Source organism: Mercenaria mercenaria, chromosome 9, assembly GCF_021730395.1.
Source record: "Mercenaria mercenaria strain notata chromosome 9, MADL_Memer_1, whole genome shotgun sequence".
Taxonomy (NCBI): Eukaryota; Metazoa; Mollusca; class Bivalvia; order Venerida; family Veneridae; genus Mercenaria; species Mercenaria mercenaria.
The window spans coordinates 14067648-14088867 of NC_069369.1; the positions used below are offsets into that span (position 1 = coordinate 14067648).

The 21220-nt window shown below is 33.0% G+C and overlaps 1 protein-coding gene and 1 long non-coding RNA gene across 6 annotated transcripts in view; one reads left to right on the plus strand and one right to left on the minus strand.

The window, feature by feature from the left end:
- Window positions 1–21220, plus strand: part of LOC123546515 (interstitial collagenase-like) — a 119029-nt gene that overhangs the window by 57449 nt on the left and 40360 nt on the right. Inside the window, exon 1 of one of the 5 annotated variants that reach the window (XM_045332859.2) lies at window positions 542–1018. The exons of the other annotated variants lie outside the window; for them this stretch is intronic. Within the exon in view, the coding sequence (XP_045188794.2) occupies window positions 803–1018 (216 nt within the window). The 5' untranslated portion in view covers window positions 542–802. Of the gene's footprint in view, window positions 1–541; window positions 1019–21220 lie in introns of those variants that run through there. 5 annotated transcript variants of the gene reach the window in all.
- Window positions 11135–15610, minus strand: LOC128559409 (uncharacterized). The gene is made up of 3 exons (XR_008372330.1): window positions 15495–15610; window positions 14746–14907; window positions 11135–11449 (listed from the first exon to the last, which is right to left on the minus strand). It is a non-coding gene; the product is annotated as an uncharacterized LOC128559409 (long non-coding RNA).

The following is a 21220-nucleotide window of genomic DNA, read 5'->3' on the forward strand; positions in this document are numbered from 1 at the left end:
GAGCTGTTAGTTTAACGCTAGAACCATTTGGTAAGGCATAACTAAAGAACTGTTTAGATTATCTTTTATGCTAACACCAGACCCCTCTTACATGAATACGTCAACTTTAACGGAACAGTTAACAGAAGAACAGCCACAATCAAACTTAATAAAAAAATTAAACATAAATACACTTTTTATACGACACTTATTATAATTTACAATCATTTTTATATTTGAACCATTCCAAGCGCTTAAAGTTCTTTATTTGCCTCCTATTCAAACATAAACTATAACTACTTTTTGCGAAAAGAATTATAACCATTTTTTTTTTCATAATATAAAACTGTACTGTTATGATGTTAGCGCAATTTGATATCTTAATAGTAATGATACCAACTAGGAGGTTCACTGTTAGTGAAGCAGCTCACCGATTCACAAAGTATTTGTTATGTGTTCCGTGGCAATGTCAAATATTTACTATTATATAGCTACTAAATTGAGAAAAAAAAAATCTCATTTAATAGCCTGACGGGTTGAAAAGAGCGTGAAGATTTTTAAAGCGAGAATGGATTATATAAATCAACATTATGTTTATAATATCTTATGTTAATTGCCAATTAAAAAATCATTTAAATGCTATTAATGTAAAAGGATCATTTTGTGGAGAGAAAAAACAAAACAAATTCTTTTCAAAACTTTGTACATTTATATTTTTCCATTTTATGAAGTGTTAAGTTAAAGTTAACAGTTAAAAGAACAATACTAACAACTGCAGAAAATAAAACAATGTTAACGAACTAAAAGACTATGAGAAGTAATAATGGTCAACTGTTGCAGAATTCTGTTGATGTGGAAGTTCATAGCCACGGCTGTTCTTTTGTTTAAGAATGATTATGTTGATGGAGGTATCGTTTCAAATAATAAATACTTACATGGACGTAATGAATTTGATGATGAAAGAAGATTGATAAGGAAAGAGAAGAAATATGTTAAGAAACGTAGAAAGTTGGAGATACGATGGGGTTTTGATGTGGATGTAAGTATATATTATATTCTTCAGGCATTTCATCTTACAAATGGTTTATATTTAAATTGTATCTACACGTTTCAATTAATATATTGGTGTAAGTTTCTTACAAATCATTTTTTTAAAACCCGTGTGGAAATGGTAAATGCTTTAAATTACAGAGAACGTTTTACTGGTAAGCTGAAATAATATATTTTGAAGATATTGTAAACGTAACCCAGTAATTGTCAAAAAATCTTATATTGTTACGAGAGGATTTCAGTATGTCCTGGGGTAAACATGTCGTTAGAAGTATGCCATCTTTATCAGTAATTTCATTAAACAAAATTTCGAGAAAGGTGTAAATGAACTTGATACAAATTACCAGGTCTTTGAGGAACTTCTTAAGTTCTAAACAGATGTCAGCGGATATTTTTGTTCGGTAACATTTACCAAAATTGTTTGGGGAATAATATGGACAGTCCGTTAAAGATATTATTGTTTTCGCTGTGTGTTTTACATTTTACAATGAAGTGCGCATATTATTAAAAGGTTTCGGAGAGTATTTAATAATATCACATGTTTCTACAATTCAAGACTGCTATCTACCATTCAAACAGTCTTTAACAACAATTTAACTACCTGATAATACCTCCAATATGCGCTTCCAAAAATAATACATTTATTGTAGTTTCTTTGTTGTTTTGTGTGTCTTATCATTGAGAAAATGAGGCTGACTGATACATGGTTTTTATGCAATCTGCTACCTTTTCAGCCCATTTTTATGACTTGATCAGCTATAAATATCAAAATAGTGTATCGTTTGTTGGTAAATGATGATAAAAATGCCGATCTGGTCTTGTAGAGTGTGGCACCTTGTCAGCCTCACTCTTGCATTTTTATCTGAAGACAAGTTTATTGTAGCTACAGTATATATAGTTGGGTTTGTGTATCACGTGATATTTTTGTAAGATTTCGAGAAAGCCTTGGAAGCCGGTGTCCAATGATAATACTTTTAATGTCTATTAAACAATATTTGGGTAACTTCTACTTAATTATGATATCAAAATGATACGCGGACTGTTAAAAAATACAAAGTGCTATTCACCCTAAAGTTATGAAATACTCTCTTAATTCTCTTGTATTTGTTTAACATAGAACCCAAGTTTGATAATCTTCAGTAACGTTAATATAACAAACAATGTGTTCATTGTAGTACCTTTGAAAGCGTATTTAAAACTATGCGCATATTTTAGAAATACTCTTTATAAAAACTGAAGTCTTTTCAGTATTTATTCTCCTATGTATTGAAATGAAAGTTCGGTGTGACATAAATTTTATAGACATGTAAATGTTTTATCTCCGTATGAAATATGTTTACTGGCATATTTTACAGGTGCCTTTCAGCGCGTGTTGTCTAATCAGCTGTATCAGCAGTTCATGACTGTTTGTCCCCACCTGTAATGCCGAGAGGTCATTTCATTTAATCGTTTGCTTAGTCAAGTAATATGTAAATTGAAGAAAACAGATTAAATGCAAATGTGTCCTACTTTTGACGATAACAATTTTTAAAAAATAACACTGATACACTTTTGTATTAGTTTTTAGTAAAGTTATAGCCTTCAAATGTATAACCTGGCTTTTACTTTACTGTAATTAATACCACGTGCATCCTGTCTCTGCAAGAGTCAATTTTAAAAATTGTTAGCATAATGTTTTATTATTTCCTTTATTATCATGCTCGTAACTTACGCAAAGGGCGTGTGGCATTTTTGAAAGCTACAGTGAGGTAGCACAGAATGCACCACGCCTGTTTCAGCTGAAATTGAAGAGTTTAAGTAAACTAAAGCTCAAATCCTACAGATTATTTTAACGTTTCCTCACCTTTATTGATATTTATAATTAATGCAAATGCATTACTTTTATTCAGCTGAATGCTACACATGCGCAATAATTACGCAATTGTGATAAGACATTGCCAGCTAAATGTCTGAATGCAAAGACTGAACGTATCATGTTCAAAGCAGTGTTACACCTCAAAATGGCAGAAACGCACAAACATTCGACCTAGTTTTGGTAGCGACAAAATGCGTTGCAAGGGTACACATGATGTGTTAAAACTCATGGAATGGAATGTATTTTGGTACTTTTTTCTACATCAGGGGCTGTGCTCTTTTTTACATTACGCACATAAAAGGATCTAGATAAAAGGAGGGATATATAAAAATGGTGGGGGTTCGGAGTTCCCCTCCCAAGATACAGTTTTCGTATAAAAACAATAAAAATGTAGATTCCTGAGCGTGTGAAAAGGGCCTCAAACGACGCTTACTATGCAATAACATTGTATTGTTTTGTTGTTTTAATGTGCTAGTAAAATATTCTTTTTGTAAATCAAGAGATTATTATCAATACCATTTTGCGTTGAATGTTTACATATCCAACGCAAATTGGAACTACATTTTTGTAAACTACCAAATTGCGTCGAGTGTAACGCATTTTAATAGTAGCTACCAAAACTCGACCGAATTTTCGTAGTGACTACAAAAATGCATTGCTACCATTTTAAGGTACAGCAAAGCAGTTTAGGTACATTGCAGACTACAGGAAATGCAAAAATAAACATCGTTTTATCTGCAAACATCTAACTCAAACGGTACAAAATACTGCCTCGTTACTTTTATGCGAAAACATATTCATTTGATTGGTTACTACATCTTCTACCATTTCATTTTTTTGTTGTGTTTAACGTTATACAATTATATGTCATATGGTGACTTTCCAGCTTTTGATGGTGGGGGAACACCCCAGTTGCTTCTTGGAGCATTATTATCCTAGATTTAAAAACGTAAGTCTCTTTCACCGTGGTCTTAAATTCAGAGATCTTTATAGTTGTTTACATTTTGTAGAAACTGCAAAGAAAAAGACACTGAACGTTTTTGACAGGTATCCGTGTTTGTTCAGTTTTGCAAATTTCTTATCGGTGGCAGAATTTATTAGTTAATTCATAACTGTCATGTTTCGTTCTACGAGTTCGTGCAGAAGTACGGTTTTCTACAGAGTTAACAAATTTATTATAGGTACGATGGTCGCAATGGGTACATTAGATAGACCAGTATTAAAATGCACCACAATCCTTAAATAGATCTATTTAAAAAATGAAAATTGGTTCTGTAAAAAGGTCGTTTTGAATGATTTTAGCTGGATACTATTATCTACCTATAGGAACAGTTTAGTGTATTTGTTTCTTATTAGTACTAATTAACCCTTACCCTGCTATATTTCTAAAATGGACTGGTCCATCTTTCAACTTGGACAGTACCACATATCATTCAAAGGGGTTTTCACTGAAAATTTACTGACTGAATAGCGAACAGTGCAGACCATGATCAGACTGCACGGATGTGCAGGCTGATCTTGGTCTGCACTGGTCGCAAAGGCAGGATCATCTGCCGCCAGCAGGCTAAGGGTTAATGTCCTGTTTGTTACATCTGTCTTTGCCATTCTGAATTGTGAAGGGTAGATTTCTATCAGTTTTATAAATATGCATTTACTTTACTGTTTCCTATTTTATATCTAAGAAATAATATATCTCGTTTAGTGAATTGTCGCTGAATAAATCATTGTTTGGAGTTCAGATGTTAATCGGTTTCATTTCCAGCGCGCCGCTATGCCGTTTGACGCTATGACGTAATAATTGTGACGTCAGAACAGTAAATTGTATAATAATTCACCGTTTTCAGCCTTCTTTGTTTAATAGGAAAACGAATCGGATCGTATTAGAATAAAGTATTAAGTGGATTTAAATATGAATTGTTTTCTTTGATTATAATTCATTCATTTGTCACCATTTTATGTCTAGCCTGAAATGTACTAGAGTGATTGAAATTTGATTTGGACCGTGATCTAGACAATCCATTTACGTATATAAGAACTGATAGATGATTGTACATTCGTTTATTTTCTCTCCATATTTTGCAACTAAAGGTTCAGTATGTGATATGATTCATTTTAGAATTTTCAAAATAGTGTTCAAAATATCCGTATCCGATTTAATAGCTTATCTTAACTGTTGTCCCAGCATTCAAGTGTCACTTTATGTTGATCTCCTGCTTCGTAAAGGAATAAGTAAAATCATCTTACTTTTACATTATGTAATAGTTATAGTATGTGTGAGAGTGTGTTACCAGGATATATCAGAGCTAGGGGTACATCGAGGGTATTTTTCTCTGCACATATCGTCGAGGCCGGTAGGCCGAGACAGATATGTGAAGAGAAAAATAACGAGATGTACCCCTAGCTCTGATATATCCTGGTAACACACGAGCATTACATATTATAACTGTTTTATCGCATAGTTTATCATTAAAATTTATATATTAATTTCATTTAAATTTGTTTATTATTATTTTTACTATTTTGATTCCCTTTCTGCGCCTCGCTGACTGAAACACTAAAACTTCTGTTTTAGAAAATGTGTTCCCCAGATAAAAGTACCCAACAAATTTCTGCACTGGTTTTAAATCTTTGCATTTCACTGGCCAGACATATTGTAAAACTTGTTGTTTTGTTTGTAAAAAAAAATCAAAGAAAAAGAAACATTTGAGAAATCTCAGAATTTAATATATTTCATGTATTTCTGAATTTGGCAATAACTATCAAGTTTTTGAAATATTCTAGTTTATTTATTCTTTTACTTTATAAATGTAGGTGTTTGTGACAATTCTTTCTCTGTGAACTGTAAATTGGAGCTAAAATCATCTTTTCTTTGAAAGGAAAAAATTATACTCCCTTGATAGGACCTCAATAGAGAAAAAGTGTTCCGATATATATCGGAACAGTTTTACTGTGCTGATATATATCGGAACACTTTTTTTCTTATGAAACTCCATAGAGATTTCAGTGTTGATATATATTGCAACAGTTTTGTAAGATATCAGCACAGTTTTGTAGTAATAATGTGTGTTACTATGTATAACATGCTGCAAAGATCAAAGGAAAATTGCCGCACTATGCGATAATAAAGGCTAAGCACTGTATCATTACCCTTAGTAAATGTTAGCCTTCAATTTTTCATTCAGCTTTTATTTTACTGTAATTAATACCACCTGCTTCCTGTCACTGAAAATTGCAGTGTTTAAGATTGTCAGCATAATTTTATTATTTCCTTTATCATTATGCCCGTGTCCTCTACAAAGCTGAACATTTTAACATAACGGGAAAATACAATTTGTAAACCATTAATCACAGACTGAAACAGAATTATAAATTTCAAAATACCAAAACTATCTACTCTGCAAACACTCTCTTAAAGTGTTGTCGAAAAAATCAAGCATTTCTAGTTTCATACCATTTTTGAAATTAAAAAAAACAAAAACAAATTAAACACCCTTATCTGTATAATAAGCACGTTGAAAATAAAACTTTATTACCCAATCTATTTAATTTAAAATGTCTAATGTGGCGTGGTTTGATAAAAAAATAAATAAAAAAATGTTAACACATGCAATAAAAGATTGTTAAGTAAATACATCTAAATGAATTAAAACATCCCTTGAATAACTGAACGAGGTGTTTAATATATTTGATTCATGGTAACGACTGAAATCAAACATTTAATATAGGTTAAAGTAAATATTTATTCAAATTCAATAGTCAACACCACTGTTAGAGTTTACAAATTTAAAATAGAATTGTAACAATGCTTACGTTTTGATAGATAATGAAATGAATATGCAATTCAATTTCAGTGCTACATTGAGAATCCTTTACCTTTATTGTAGTTATCCATAAATTATAATAATCATAGAAAATTGGCAGTAGTTACACATATACACGTATGTTCTTGACCTGTAGGGCATCAGTCCTTAAATACTCATTCTTAATTCAGCCTGGACAACTATCGTACCCGAGTTATCCACTCAGTCATACTCCGACGTTGAGGGGAAAGTAGAAAGAAAACAACCTAAGAGACCAGCTAGCAGTTTCTGGTATCTGACATCCCCTTCTTCAGCTTTTATCGCTGAAGCAGAATGCCAAAAATAAATAAAATATTTCGACGAGCATTTAAACTTTTACATACCTTAGTTAGCGTAAAACTATGCCATCCATTGCATGAGTACAAAAGAATTTTTTCATTACCAATACGACTTTGGCGAATTGTTATAAATCGATTTTGCAGTTGGTTTGATATTGTCTTTCTATCAAGATGCATTCGAGTAGTTTACTGTACCTCTTGTTGCTCAACGCTCGACCATTTCTGTTAAAAAGAAGAGTTGTCTACCTTTTCAATGAAACTAATTTTGTTTGTCTCCCTTTTGTAAAAACGTAGATAATATGCAAAGGTTTGTTTTCAGTTACTTTGAACGCTTCTTAAAGGACTTGCTAATAAACCTCTTAACTAATTTATTATTATATTTCTAGATCTAAGGCGTTTCACATAAAATTGTGATACTCACAGGCTCCTTACTTTAAAACGTTTCTCTTATATAAAGTTTAATTGAATGTATTTCATTTCGTTTGCAGTTGACTTGCAGACTCTAAAACCAGGGTATATCAAATATCTTTTTATTTATTTTTAACAAAATTTGACAATTTTAAAATTAAAATTTTTGTCCCATGTGGTTCTGGGATGATCTGTGTATGAAAAGAATTGGAACCACTGCCTTACCCTTGCATGATCGTAAGAGGCGACTAATAGGGTCTTAACTCTTGGTTTTGCTGTAACTCTGTGATTCCAGCAGGTATACAAATTTTGATTCCATCCCTCATGTTTTTATTTCGATGTAAATGAGATGTGAAACCAAAATTTGTAGTCCTGTTTGGCGCCATATAACCTATACTGTGTTGTTGGTGCGCCGTAAAACCCAAATAAAAATAAATAAATCAATCAAATTAAAATATCTAAAATTAAATCGGATGGGTCGGATGTAAAACTTTTATTAAGAAACTTTTTATTGAATCTTCGACAAAGTCTGTTTTTCATGCATGTTCTCCGTAAGTTTCAATTATATCAACAAATTAACAAGTCAGCATTTTTGGCCGCGGTTTTGAATGCTACAAAGCGTGTATGACTATGTAATGTGACAATTAAATATGGTATCATATGGTGATACACGTAGACTGTTTACGTTCCTGTGTCAAAGTTAAGCAATTAAATAGAATATAATTTACCTACAGTTAAGGTAATATATAGTTAATTTTTGTATTTAATCTTATCTAAAAGATAAAATTACTGCACACGGATGTAAGAATTTATACGGTACAGTTTCACATGGTGTCAGTTCAATAACCACTGTGTTCCTGTTTAATCAAATAAAAGTTTTTTCAACAGTTTCACGCATAAGTATTTCATTGCGTTAGTTTAAACATGCAAATGAAATAATATAAGCTATACAATATTATCATCCCGTTTTCTCATATCTAAACTTTCAAGGGTATATTTTGACAACAAGATGAACACCAGAATTGCTACGTTGTAAAGTCAGCTACTTGTAGGTTATGTATGCACCATTGGCATATTCATTTCCTCGTAATTGGCCGAGTTTGATATTTCTATTCAAATGCCAGAATAAGTTAAAAGCTGAATAATGTGCGTGTTCTTGCTGTTTGGTTTCTCGTTTTAACGTATAAAATACGATTTCTAGTTTCATTATTTTCTTTGTAATTTTTACATGAACGTTTCTGAAATGGTATGCATTTGTATTATAACCAACTTAAAAATGACCAGTAAATATAAGTCATCTGGTTTGTGTTAATTATTTGCATTTTCTAAATTCCATTGATCAAGCACATCACTATCATTTGAACTATATAAACAAAACTGACATGTCATCGATATATTATTTCAAAACCTCTAGAGTTGAAATTGCCAAACATATTTTTTTTTTTTTTTTGGAACATCAAAACTTGATAAAAGCTACTTCTTACATTCTATCTCATTCAAAAAAAAAAACATTTTTGTCCCATAATAACTACATAAATCGTCTTCATACAATTTTGTAGATTGCTTATCTTTAGTGGTCAGAGCTATATGTATCGGTATTTTATTGTTTCAAATAATTTAGGGGTTTTCTATAACGTTGTTATTATTTTTACCATTTTCACTACCTCCAGTGTTTTAAACCTTTTTTATGTTATAAATATATAAACATCGGAAATGTCGAAATAAATCAAAAAGAAAAAAACCTAGGTGCAGACATCCATGTCAAAACAGATATAAATTTCCAACACTCGTGTTTAGTTGATTAGTTTAGCAATGTAAACAAACAACAAAAAATAAAGCTTTATGATTGAAACTGCCTAAGATTGTAATTCATTAGCAAAGGTTTCAAATAAATCATTATTTGGGAAAATAAGCTAATAAAATCATGAAATGTAAGAGGCCATTTTCTTATCGCCATTCATGCATGTATGGTTAATTTTATCATTTGCGTCTTGGAAATTCAAGTAGGGACATATAAGGGTGAGAATCAAATTTTATTTTGATATCACTGTATATGCAGGAAGAAGTATTTTCATGTAGATCACTATAACATTTAGAACAAGCCTAACTGATCTATTTCAATATTGTGTCAGCATGCTACAGAATAAATCTAAGGTTAGACAACCAGTACACTTGAAGCCATTATCCTAGTGGGGTACCTGAGCGTTACAAAATGACAATTTTGATTCTACTTTTTATTTTCACTAACCATTTTTTATTGCAGAAATTTATTATTACGTTTCAATCAGGTGGCATGATACGAAAGTTATGCAACAGTTTTGCCAGATTCTGTACTTCCGATCTTACGTTGAAATAAAATCCTTTATTGGTTTGCAACTGGAATTTGTTATACTCAGCTTAACGTGTATTTGAAAAAAAAATCGCCCCATCCGTCTATACGGATCAAGACAAATTAAAATACGACTTTTTATCATAATTATGCTTTTGAAATGTTGTTTTCAACCGTTTAGCCCTGAAATAATTCGTATGTAATGGAACAGAAGTAGAATTTCTTATATCACAATCGTATGCAGTGAAATTTAACAGCCAACCATATTTCGTGTTAGAATTAACGTTTATTATTCCGGATATGATCAATGGCGGACGTGGATTTTATCGCTCCCGCTAATTTGTGAACCTTTGTGTAAATTAGTGACTAAAAAGACTTTCCTATGATCGTATGAAGACTTTATTAGATAGTGAAATATAGTTTATAGTGAAATACGGATAAACATGGCAAAATATACAGGGAAATTTGTACCTCTTATGGAGGAAACAATGGATAACCCCAAAAAAAGATCTCGCAGATCGAGCAGTACAACATCAACAGGTAGTACTCTTTACCAAACAGGTGTACCGTCTAAGCAAGACTTTGTTGCTATGAACATGAATGACAAAATGAACATTATGTTTGACATGATGATGAATATTGGTCCAATGAATTATAAACTTGATGCCATTAATAAATCGTCATATCTCCAAGCGGCTAGGTGTGATGTTACGGAGGCCCGTCTTCGGCTTTTGGAATACAAAAGTATTGACACTGAAGCAAAACTACTCCACAATAATTTGATATTTAGTGGTCATGCAGAGATTGTTAACGCTGATAATTGTCATACAATAATTACAAACTTTCTGAAAGACCAACTGAATTTGGATCCTGCAAATATCTTTATAACAAAGGCGTATCGCATTGGCAAACGTAATGTGGTGCGCGCCAGAGGTAAAATCCGTCACAGATCGATTCTGGTATCCTTCCGTGACGCCGGTGGCACTGACATTATTATGGAAAATGCGAAACTTCTAAAAAACACTAGCTATGGCATTTCCAGAGACTATCCCGTGAAATCAGTGAGGCTCGCAAGGAATTGTGGCCCCAATACAAGTTAGCACGTGACAAATATGGTCCAAGAAATGTTAGAATAAAATTTCCCGCCGCTTTGGAAGTCAACGGTGACGTTGTCCGTGACATGTTCCCGAACTGGTACGAAATCCTACGTGGCTCACGTAACTCTAATGTTCATGCGCGTATCCAGGAGAGGTACGACTTTACCGTTGATGCTACATTGAGGCATGTTATGAAGAATCTGCCAAAAGAACAAGATATCATCATCGACGAGCAATCCGACGAAGAGGAGAACAATGACTTCCAACCTCGGCCCGCGTTGTCAACCATAACTCCCCAAAAGCAACTGAGGAAATCAAGAATCCCGACATTTCAAGTTCCGCACCCGGTTATCTAACGGCAGTTCATGCCCCGTTGCAGGAGCATCTCCCAGAGCCACAGAAACCGGAAATGTCTAGCGCTACGGGGCCTGAGACCACTGGCTCCGCAGGTAATTCTGGTACCCCGCACTCAACTGGCTGTCCAATCTCCCCAGACGTATCCTCGTGCTAGGAGCAGCCGGGGATAGTGTTCCTGTGTGATAAATGTTTCCTGTTGCCTAGTACATCTAAAACAACTCGCTGTATTCATGTTCCTGAAAATATAAATAAAACTATTAAAAATGACGTCATAAACGTACAACCTACATATGCTAACAGTAAAGATCATTCTCCTCAACCTGTGTGTTCGGAATCTGAATTATCTACAAGTAGCTTGGACAGAAACGTTAATGAAACACCATCTATACCGATTATGAAAAATTTACATAAAAATGATGGTAATAATAAACAAATAACAGTAGGAGCTTTAAACGTGTGTGGCCTTAAGTCGCGACTAAATATCCCAGAGTTTACTTCACTAATTCAACAGTATTCTATATTTTGTGTGGTTGAAAGCAAAGTTGATAAATACGACGTTCTTAATGTACCGGACTATACGTTTTTCTCTAAACCGAGAAGTGATAAATTCAAGCGGAAGTCAGGAGGCATTGGGTTTTTTGTCCATAAATCGCTAATTGACAGCACCTCTATACTGGAATCAAATTGTGAATACATATATTGGCTAAAAATTGTTGACTGTCATCAGAGAATTATTGTTATCGGAGGGATGTACATCCCACCTGAACAGTCTCGTTTTTACAACGAAGATGAATATTTTCAATTTGTAAATGATGTAGCTGTTAAATGTAACCAATTTGAAAATGTGTATATTACAGGTGATGCAAATGGGCACACCTCAAGTTTACCTGATTACGCTGAATTTGATGACTTTTTGTCAAAAGAGTTCAATCTGGATGATGATACTTTACGTTCACTTAACTCTGTTAATATGTTACCCCACCTAAACATACCAGTTGTCAGAAAATCACAATGTACTAAAGTCAATAACCATGGGCGAAAATTGTTAGAGCTATGTAAGTTTAATAATTTATTTATTGTTAATGGCAGACTTGGTGATGATAAGCTTTTAGGAAAACTGACATTTCGAAACCTATCTGTTATAGACTATTCTCTGGCGTCTGTAAATTGTTTAAGACGAATTGAAAATTTTGAAGTAATTGAGTTGGATCCGCTTTTTTCAGATGGCCACTGCCTGCTGTCAGCTTCCATTAATTTTGCATATACTGATAGTGAACAAATTCTTTCAGGTAATAATGCACCTAAAGGTACCCCTAGGTGGAAAGATAACAGAAAATCTGAATTCGTAGCTAACCTAGACCCACAAATGATTAATGAAATTAGAGCTTGTCTTCATAACCCACCCGATCAAGTCAACAGCCTGTATATTAACGACATAACGAGCAAAATTGCCCTTCTCTTTTCTACTTGTGCCGAAACTACCTTCTCTAGACCTATCAAAAACTTTAATAACATACGTCAAACTAACTCTAGACCCTGGTTCGGGCCTCAATGTAAAAAAGCAAGAAACTTATATAATGTCGCTCGTAAAAATTATCAATTACACAAAACTGACCAAAATAGATTAGCGTTAAATAGAGCAAGTCGCTTCTATAAACAAACAATTAACACCTGGTTAAATAAGCATAAATTCAATACTGAGAGGAAGTTACGGTCCATGAGTTCGCAAAGGCCAAAAGATTATTGGCGTTATCTAAACAGCCTAGGTAGTAAAAAGAACAAGGTCACCCCCACTTTATCCGATTTTTTTGAATACTTTAAAAATATTAATGCTGAATCCCATGAGAACATTGACCCAGAATATAATGATTCTGTTCCCCATGTACATACAACCGATACTCTAAATAGGCCAATCGCCCTGCAAGAAATTGAAAAGGCAATTTCCAACTCGAACAGTGGAAAAGCGCCCTCAGAACAGGATGATATTATAAATGAATACCTTAAGTGTACTAAACAGGTTATGTCACCGCTATATATGTCACTTTTTAACTATATTCTCGAGTACGGGGCGATACCGGAAGCCTGGTTAATAGGTACAATTAAACCAATTTACAAAACAAAGGTTCCCTTACAGATCCGGCTAATTACAGACCAATAACCATATTAAGTTGTCTGGGTAAAATATTTACATCTATATTGAATGATCGGATAAATGTATTTTTATGTGAAAATAACCTTCTTAAGGAGAATCAGGCCGGTTTTAGGGCAAATTATTCCACTACTGATCATATTTTTAGTTTAAATTTTTTGATTGAGAAATTAAGAAATGAAAAAAAGAAAGTGTTTTGCTCATTTATAGATTTTTCTGCAGCATTTGACTCAATATGGCGGGCAGGTCTCTGGAGCAAAATTTTTAATTTAGGAATACAAGGTAGAATTTTGACTGTTATTAAAAATATGTATGCTGACATAAAGTCATGTGTTTCTCTCAATGGAGAAACTTCTGCATTTTTTTCTAGTGGGTGTGGTGTTAGACAAGGAGAAAACTTGTCACCGATTTTATTTTCCATGTACTTAAATGACTTAGAACAGTTCCTCTTGACAAACAATAATGGTATTCAGTTAAATATAAGTAATCAAGATACCTTAATCTATTTAAAATTGTTAGTGTTACTATATGCTGATGATACGGTTATTTTTTCAGATAGTGAAGTCAATTTTCAGAATTGCCTTGATGATTTTTATACCTACTGTGAAACTTGGAAGTTGAAAATTAATTACTCCAAAACAAAGGTTATAGTTTTTGGTACAAATCGACCAGATAAATATTCGTTTAGTATACACGGCCAACTAATTGAAACAGTTAAAACCTACAAGTACCTTGGAGTGTATTTCTCTTCTTCAGGTAGCTTCCTTTCATGTAGAAAGCATTTAGTTACTCAAGCCAGAAAAGCAATGCACCAGCTCCTGGTAAAAATTAGTAATCTAGCTCTCCCAATTGACCTACAGCTAAAGCTGTTTGATAATACTGTCTTACCCATCTTAACATATGGTTCCGAGGTATTTGGTTATGAAAATCTTGATATCATAGAACAGGTACACTGTGACTTTTTAAGGATAATAACAAAATCTAGGAAAAGTACCCCACGTTATATGCTATACGCCGAACTTGGTCGCTACCCCTTAGAAATCATTATAAAGTCACGTATGGTCAAATTTTGGAGTAAACTAACCCTTACGCCAAACGCATCAAAAATATCCTTTCTCTGCTATCAAAACATGTATCAGTCAACTCAAAATTTTAAATGGTTAAAACATATTAAAGCAATACTGGATTCCACCGGTTATTCGTATGTATGGGTAAACCAGCCATATTTTAATGTAAACGTTCATAAACTTGTAAGGCAGACGCTCATTGACCAGTTCATACAAAACTGGAGGTCAAATCTAGACTCCTCCCTAAAGGTCAAATGTATAGCCTCTTCAAGGACAATATTATGCTGGAAAGCTACCTCAAGATCCTAATACCTACCCAGCGCTTATCATTATTCCATTTCCGAACTGGCAATCATAGGTTCCCTATTGAGGTTGGAAGATGGTCGCAAAGTCATGTGCCACACAACGAAAGAAGGTGCCCGCTCTGCCCCTCGAATGACCTGGGTGATGAGCTGCATTATCTCCTGATATGTCCGTCCTTTAATGAAGAAAGAAAAAAATATATACCACTGAAATATTACCGTAGGCCAAATATTATTAAATTTAGAGAACTACTGTCAACTACCGACACGCAGCTCCTGACCAGATTGAGTATTTTTGTGAAAAAAATTATTCGCCGGTTCTCAAGAACCTAAATTTTATTTATGACTTGATATTTTTACAGAATCGTTATACTGTTATTGTCATGTAAGCTTCTACTTTATATGTAAAATAATGATGTTTAATTGGTTAAATATGGCCATGAAAAACACAAGTGGCGGATGTAATATTATTAATACATTGTATTTCATTTGAGTCACATCCATTTAGATGAATCATTTTACATAAACGTATAAAATACTGTACATAAAATATAATGTAAATGACCACTCTAGCAAGTACAAGATACTTTACACAAATACGTCACCATTTTGACATATCAAACATAATAATTATGATTTACAATAATTCGGCGAAGTCCCAGTTAAATAGACTAAATATAATGTGAATTAACAATTATTGTTCTCGAAGTATTAAATTCTCTCATTCATTATTAGATATTATTATGCAAAAGTATTAACTAACCTTGCAATTAACCGGATTAACCTCATTCCAACAGAGCCACGCGTATTTTGTTTGTAAATTCATTGACGGGTTACTCTAGGTCAGAGTAGCCAGTCAACTGAAACCGCGAAATTGGTCACGTGATGTGTCAATCAATCAGAAAGGCGGGCTACTCAATATTATGCAAATACGGTAAATTGACAATGTATGTTACTAACATTTTGAAATACGAAACACAGCTGTTATTGTTGTTGATTTCTTTTTTTTGTTGTTGTATTTACTTTTTGCTATAGATATTATGCTGTCCTCTAGTAGTAGCCTAGTGTTATGATGTAACACTAGTACTTCATTCACTATTCATTTACTTATTCAGTCCAAGATCATATCTCATTTAAAATATTGTACATAGTCTTAAGAAACAAAAAGTTTTTTTAGTTGATTAATGACGATGAGGAATAACAAATTGAAATTTATTTTGATCTGATCTGTTTCAAGGAAAGTTCTCTTTTTGCCTACCTGTAACAAAAATTATAAATAGTAGCTGAAAAGTAAGTGCACTGACCCATTAATATCTTAAGAAAATTATGTATTACTAAAGGACTTCTAAATTGAATTAACATAGATATTCATTTCTGTTGATTTAAAATGTGTGATCACCATCCCCACATCCACGTTGATCTGTATCCACCTATGTGTATATATATATGTATATTTGTTCACATGTTATTACAAAATGTATGTTTCATACATGTAGAACCCTCTTGATATACCTCTGATATGCAGTTACGTTACGTGTACCAAATTCAGGATGTTAAATTGTACTCTTAATGAGGTCTGCAACGATGAAAGTTCAAAATAGCATATCATTTAACTAAATTATGATATTAATAAAATGCATGTTGCTACATTTAACATTACTCATGTCGTTACACTCTGTTACCTTTATGTTTAACATAATAAACAACACGCAAACTCGTCATTAAACTTGACTGTTTTGTCTGTTGGATTGGATAGTTTCATTTTATTGTTTCATTTCCTGCGAAGAAAACTACTACACACTAATACTGAAATTTATTACAGTTACGATAATAATTTTTGGTTATTTAACATTGATAAAACAGCATTTAAATTGGTCTGATGTTAAACCTTAATAATTTTATAGCTTTTTACATCAGCAAAGGAACCGATATTTTTGACATTTTTGTTAATTGTTAACAACATATTATTCTAAAATTACGATAATTTTCAAGAAATGTCATTTTAGTACTTTTTGCAAAAAACAAAAACATAGCAAATTGCGGGTTATATGATATAAGACTGAAACCACGGGACATTAACATGAACATATTATGGCTAGTTAACATTTTTTATGGGAAAAGGAAAATATGGTTTTTTGTAATCCTCTAAGATAAAATCTAACTAATTAACCTTTTATAAAAAGTAACATTGGGTGAACGACGTTTTCGGTAAAATTAATGATATAGAAAACGACTGGCAACAAGTGGTCAATTATTCTTTTGAAAGATATTTAAAATGTAGCTTTTCGGCCGACAAGAGATTTTAGATTTGGACATTGATAAATCGGTCTATAAATCAGACTAGTCTAAGTTAGTTTGGCAGTAACATGATATTATGAACAATATCGAATTGCTAATCTGAGGAGGACGCAGTACAAGGACCTCCGTGGGAGAAAGAGGCAGTTTGTAGTATTCATACATCTATGTAACTCTGGTTAGCTTTCATCTGCATCTCATCTCATATTTTGGGTATTAACTCAACTCATAATAAATTAGAAAGGAATGGAAGCTCTATTTCTTTTTATAGTTTAAAGGCTTATAAAATCTAATGGCTCAGATGATGTGCAGTTATAATCAATGACTGGATGAATAGAAACAAACTAAAAATAAACACTCCAAAAACTGAATTTATTATGTTTGGTAGCAGACCTCAATTGAACAAATGTTTTACAAATTCGATCAACATTGCTGGTGATAATATTAGACGAGAAAGCACAATCAGATATCTTGGTGCATTTCTTGACGAAACCTTGAACTTTTAAGATCATGTAAATCGCAAATGTTGTATAGCCATGTTGAATTACCTGTGAATTAAGAACATCCGAAAATATTTAACAAAATCTGCCACTGGAATTTTAAATTTGTCTCTAGTTATTTCACATCTGGATTATTGCAATGTCATACTGTATGATGTAGCCAATGGTGAGGTGCGTAAGATGCAACGTATTCAAAACATGTGTGCAAAATTGTCCATAGCAGGTTCCAAACAAGCATTGTATGACTTACATTGGTTGCCGGTGAAATCAAGTATTGAGTTTAAGATATTTTCTTTCATGTATAGCTGTCACATTGGTACAACACCTACCTATGTATTTAATAGGATTGCTTACAGAGTATGTTCCTCGTAGACGAGGTTTCAGGAAATTCTGAATGTCGTTATGTTGTTCCATATAACAAGTGCAAAACATTTAATGATAGAAGTTTCTGTACTATTGGTCCAAAACTGTGGAATGAACTGCCATTAGAATTACGCAAAAGTAAATCATCACTTGATACATTAAAAAATCTTAAGACACTGTATTTTAGAGACTTCATGGTATTTTATATAGAATTACGTTCAAAAATCTTAAGACTGTATTTTAGATATTTTTTTGGCGTTGTTTTAATTTTTTGATGATTGTTTTATATGCAATGGTGTTAGTTTTTTTTTTTTCGTTTTTTTTTTCAGTTTTTACATTTCATCATTTATATTTTTAAGGTTTGTTAAATTAAATGTACAACGCCATACAATGTCATTGTATAGAAATAGGCGTTTAATCAAATTACATGTAATCAATTTCAGTTGTCGTATTCACTTAAGGTGCAAGTGGCGATGGAGTTTTCCAACCTCTCGTGAACAGTCTAACTTACATGTATATACTTTATGAATTATTCGGTTCTGTTCAAATCTGATGTAATTGGTTGCATATTAGGTTTTAGTGTGTCTGCTTAACATAATCATTTCTGTTGGTAGTATACAAGAAGTTATAATTTATCTAGTGTCAATTCAGAGGTCTGAGGTTCGTATCCCGGTTAAGGCATTGTGAATTTTTTGGAATTTCTGTATTTCCCACCCAGCAAAAAGGCCAGCACAGGTTCGAAGGAAAAAAGCTCCTCTCGTATCGGTGTTATACAACGGGTGCGTTAGAACACCAAGCTGTCTGTTCAAAACGAGCTAGGTTAAGTGGGGGTTGTGTGGTGCTTTCCTTCTCTCTGTCCCGCTGTTCAGATCATTCTCTTCAGTACTGGTAGAGGACGAATTGTGTGCCCCCTGAGTAGCTGCATTTGTATGTAAAACTCCTTTTGATATGTCTATCATGAAAAGGGTGCAATTCAGTTATGACATAATATATGATACAATATAATATTAGAATTGTTAATGAATTAAGATCGAGCGAAACTTTGTTGATGCGTATTACTTAATTGTTAATTATGTAAATATGTGTAAAAATGTTCATAAATAATCTGACGCACAGTTTGGTAACAGATGTCATCCTATATATTTGCATAGTTAATGCTGCATTTAATGAAATCACTTACAGTGTGACTTAGTGAAACTGTGGTTAAATTTTGATACTGTCTGACTGCTGACTGGATGTTAAAACTAGTCAGAGGTTTGGTTAAACTATGATCAGAATCTCACAATGGAGCCAGTAAAGCATTTTGCCGAACAACTTTGTTCAATGCAGTGTTTCTTGGGAGTATGTGTTTTTTCCTTTTTCTTATCACACAACATATGTTTTTCCTTTTTATCAGATAGTGTAACTACATTTTTATGATACCAGGGCAATGAAACATATAATACATATAATTACATTATAGTTACATTCCCAAGGTGGCAGAACTTGTTAAATCTTTTTGATATTAAAACGATCTTTTGACAGAACATATGTTTTCTATGTTATGTTTTATGTTATGTGTCTGTCTTCCTCCTTTGTCAGAGATGGTTAAACTCAATCTACGACTGATTGCAAACTCATCGTTAAAAGACTGCAAATAGATTACCGTAGTAGTAAAATACCGCATGTGATTTATGTTTTATGACTTCTGTCTTCATTCTTATCTACTTATTATCTTATATATAATTATATATATATACAATTTGTCAGTAATTTGTTAGATAACATACGAAATGTAGAGCAGATGTAGATCAAAATGTCAGAATGTTTTAGAGCTTTTTTCTGTAAATACATTATATCAGATAGAAGTTTAACACAGGGATAGAAAGTCGTATCACTGTTTACATAGCTTTTTTTCAGGCACATTACCTACAAGCAAATAAATGTAAAGAATAAATTACCGGGAAATTTAGGACGTGGATAATGTCCACTGTGAAGAGTTAATGACATGGGAAATGACTTCTATCAAGAGTTAATGACATTTGTAATGTCCACTTGGTAGAGTTAATGACATTGGTAATGCTTACTTGGAATGGTTAATTACATGGGTAGACATTGGTAATGTCCATTGTGAGGAGTGAATGACAAGGTTAATGCCCACTGGGAATGATAATGACATGTGTATTTTCCCCTCTGAAGAGTTAATGACATGTGTTTTGTCCAGCAGAAATATTAATTACATGGGTAATGACTACTTAGAAGTGTTTTTGACATGTGTAATGACCACTGTGAAGAGTTTATGACATGGGTAATGACCACTGTGAAGAGTTCATGACATGAGTAATGACCACTGTGAAGAGTTCATGACATGGGTAATGACCACTGTGAAAAGTTCATGACATGTGTAATGACCACTGTGAATAGTTCAAGACATGAGTAATGACCTCTGTGAACATGTTTAATGACCACTGTGAAGAGTTCATGACATGAGTAATGACCACTGTGAAGAGTTCATGACATGAGTAAACTGTGAAGAGTTCATGACATGAGTAATGACCACTGTGAAGAGTTCATGACATGAGTAATGACCACTGTGAACATGTTTAATGACCACTGTGAAGAGTTCATGAGCTTGTTTGACTTCTTACAGCTAGCCTTAAATTTTATAATTACACAATTTTATTGTTTCTGAATTAGTTTTACAGATGAAGAGGGAACAAGTGACCACATTCTATGAATGATAAACATAAATACATTGATGCTACTTTATTGGTTCCATGAGCAACTTTGTCTAAAACATGTCGTTGGTTAAATCTTACCCATCATCGCATTAGATTGATTGAAATATTATTTGTTCCTTGCTTTGTTCCTTGCTTTGTGGGTTCTTTATTGACGAGTTGAGTATAAAATTACAGTTTGAGTGATAATGAAATGATATCATCGGTTTCATTATCTTTGTGCAGTAATAACGTCATGGTACATCATTTAAATAATCAGTCGGGTGACTGGATTGTATTTCATGCAGGTTATCATAGAATAAATCCCTGTTGCGTGAAATGACTTATCAAAGATATATCCGTAAACGTAATAGATACCTTATGTTCAGAATATTTCCTCTGATAATAAGTTTTCTTCGTTTAATTGATAACAACAACATGATATTACCCTAAAAGCCCGTGGGTTCGTCCCGAGGTTTGCTAACAATCCTGTACCACAACAGGAGAAATAATTCGTCTTGATAACCATTTCCAGTTGCTCAAACCATCAGAATATTAACTGAATTAGTTTGATCTCAGATTTATTTGAATTACAGATTTGAAATATAATAAATATTGGGGAAAGTTTTGCCCCG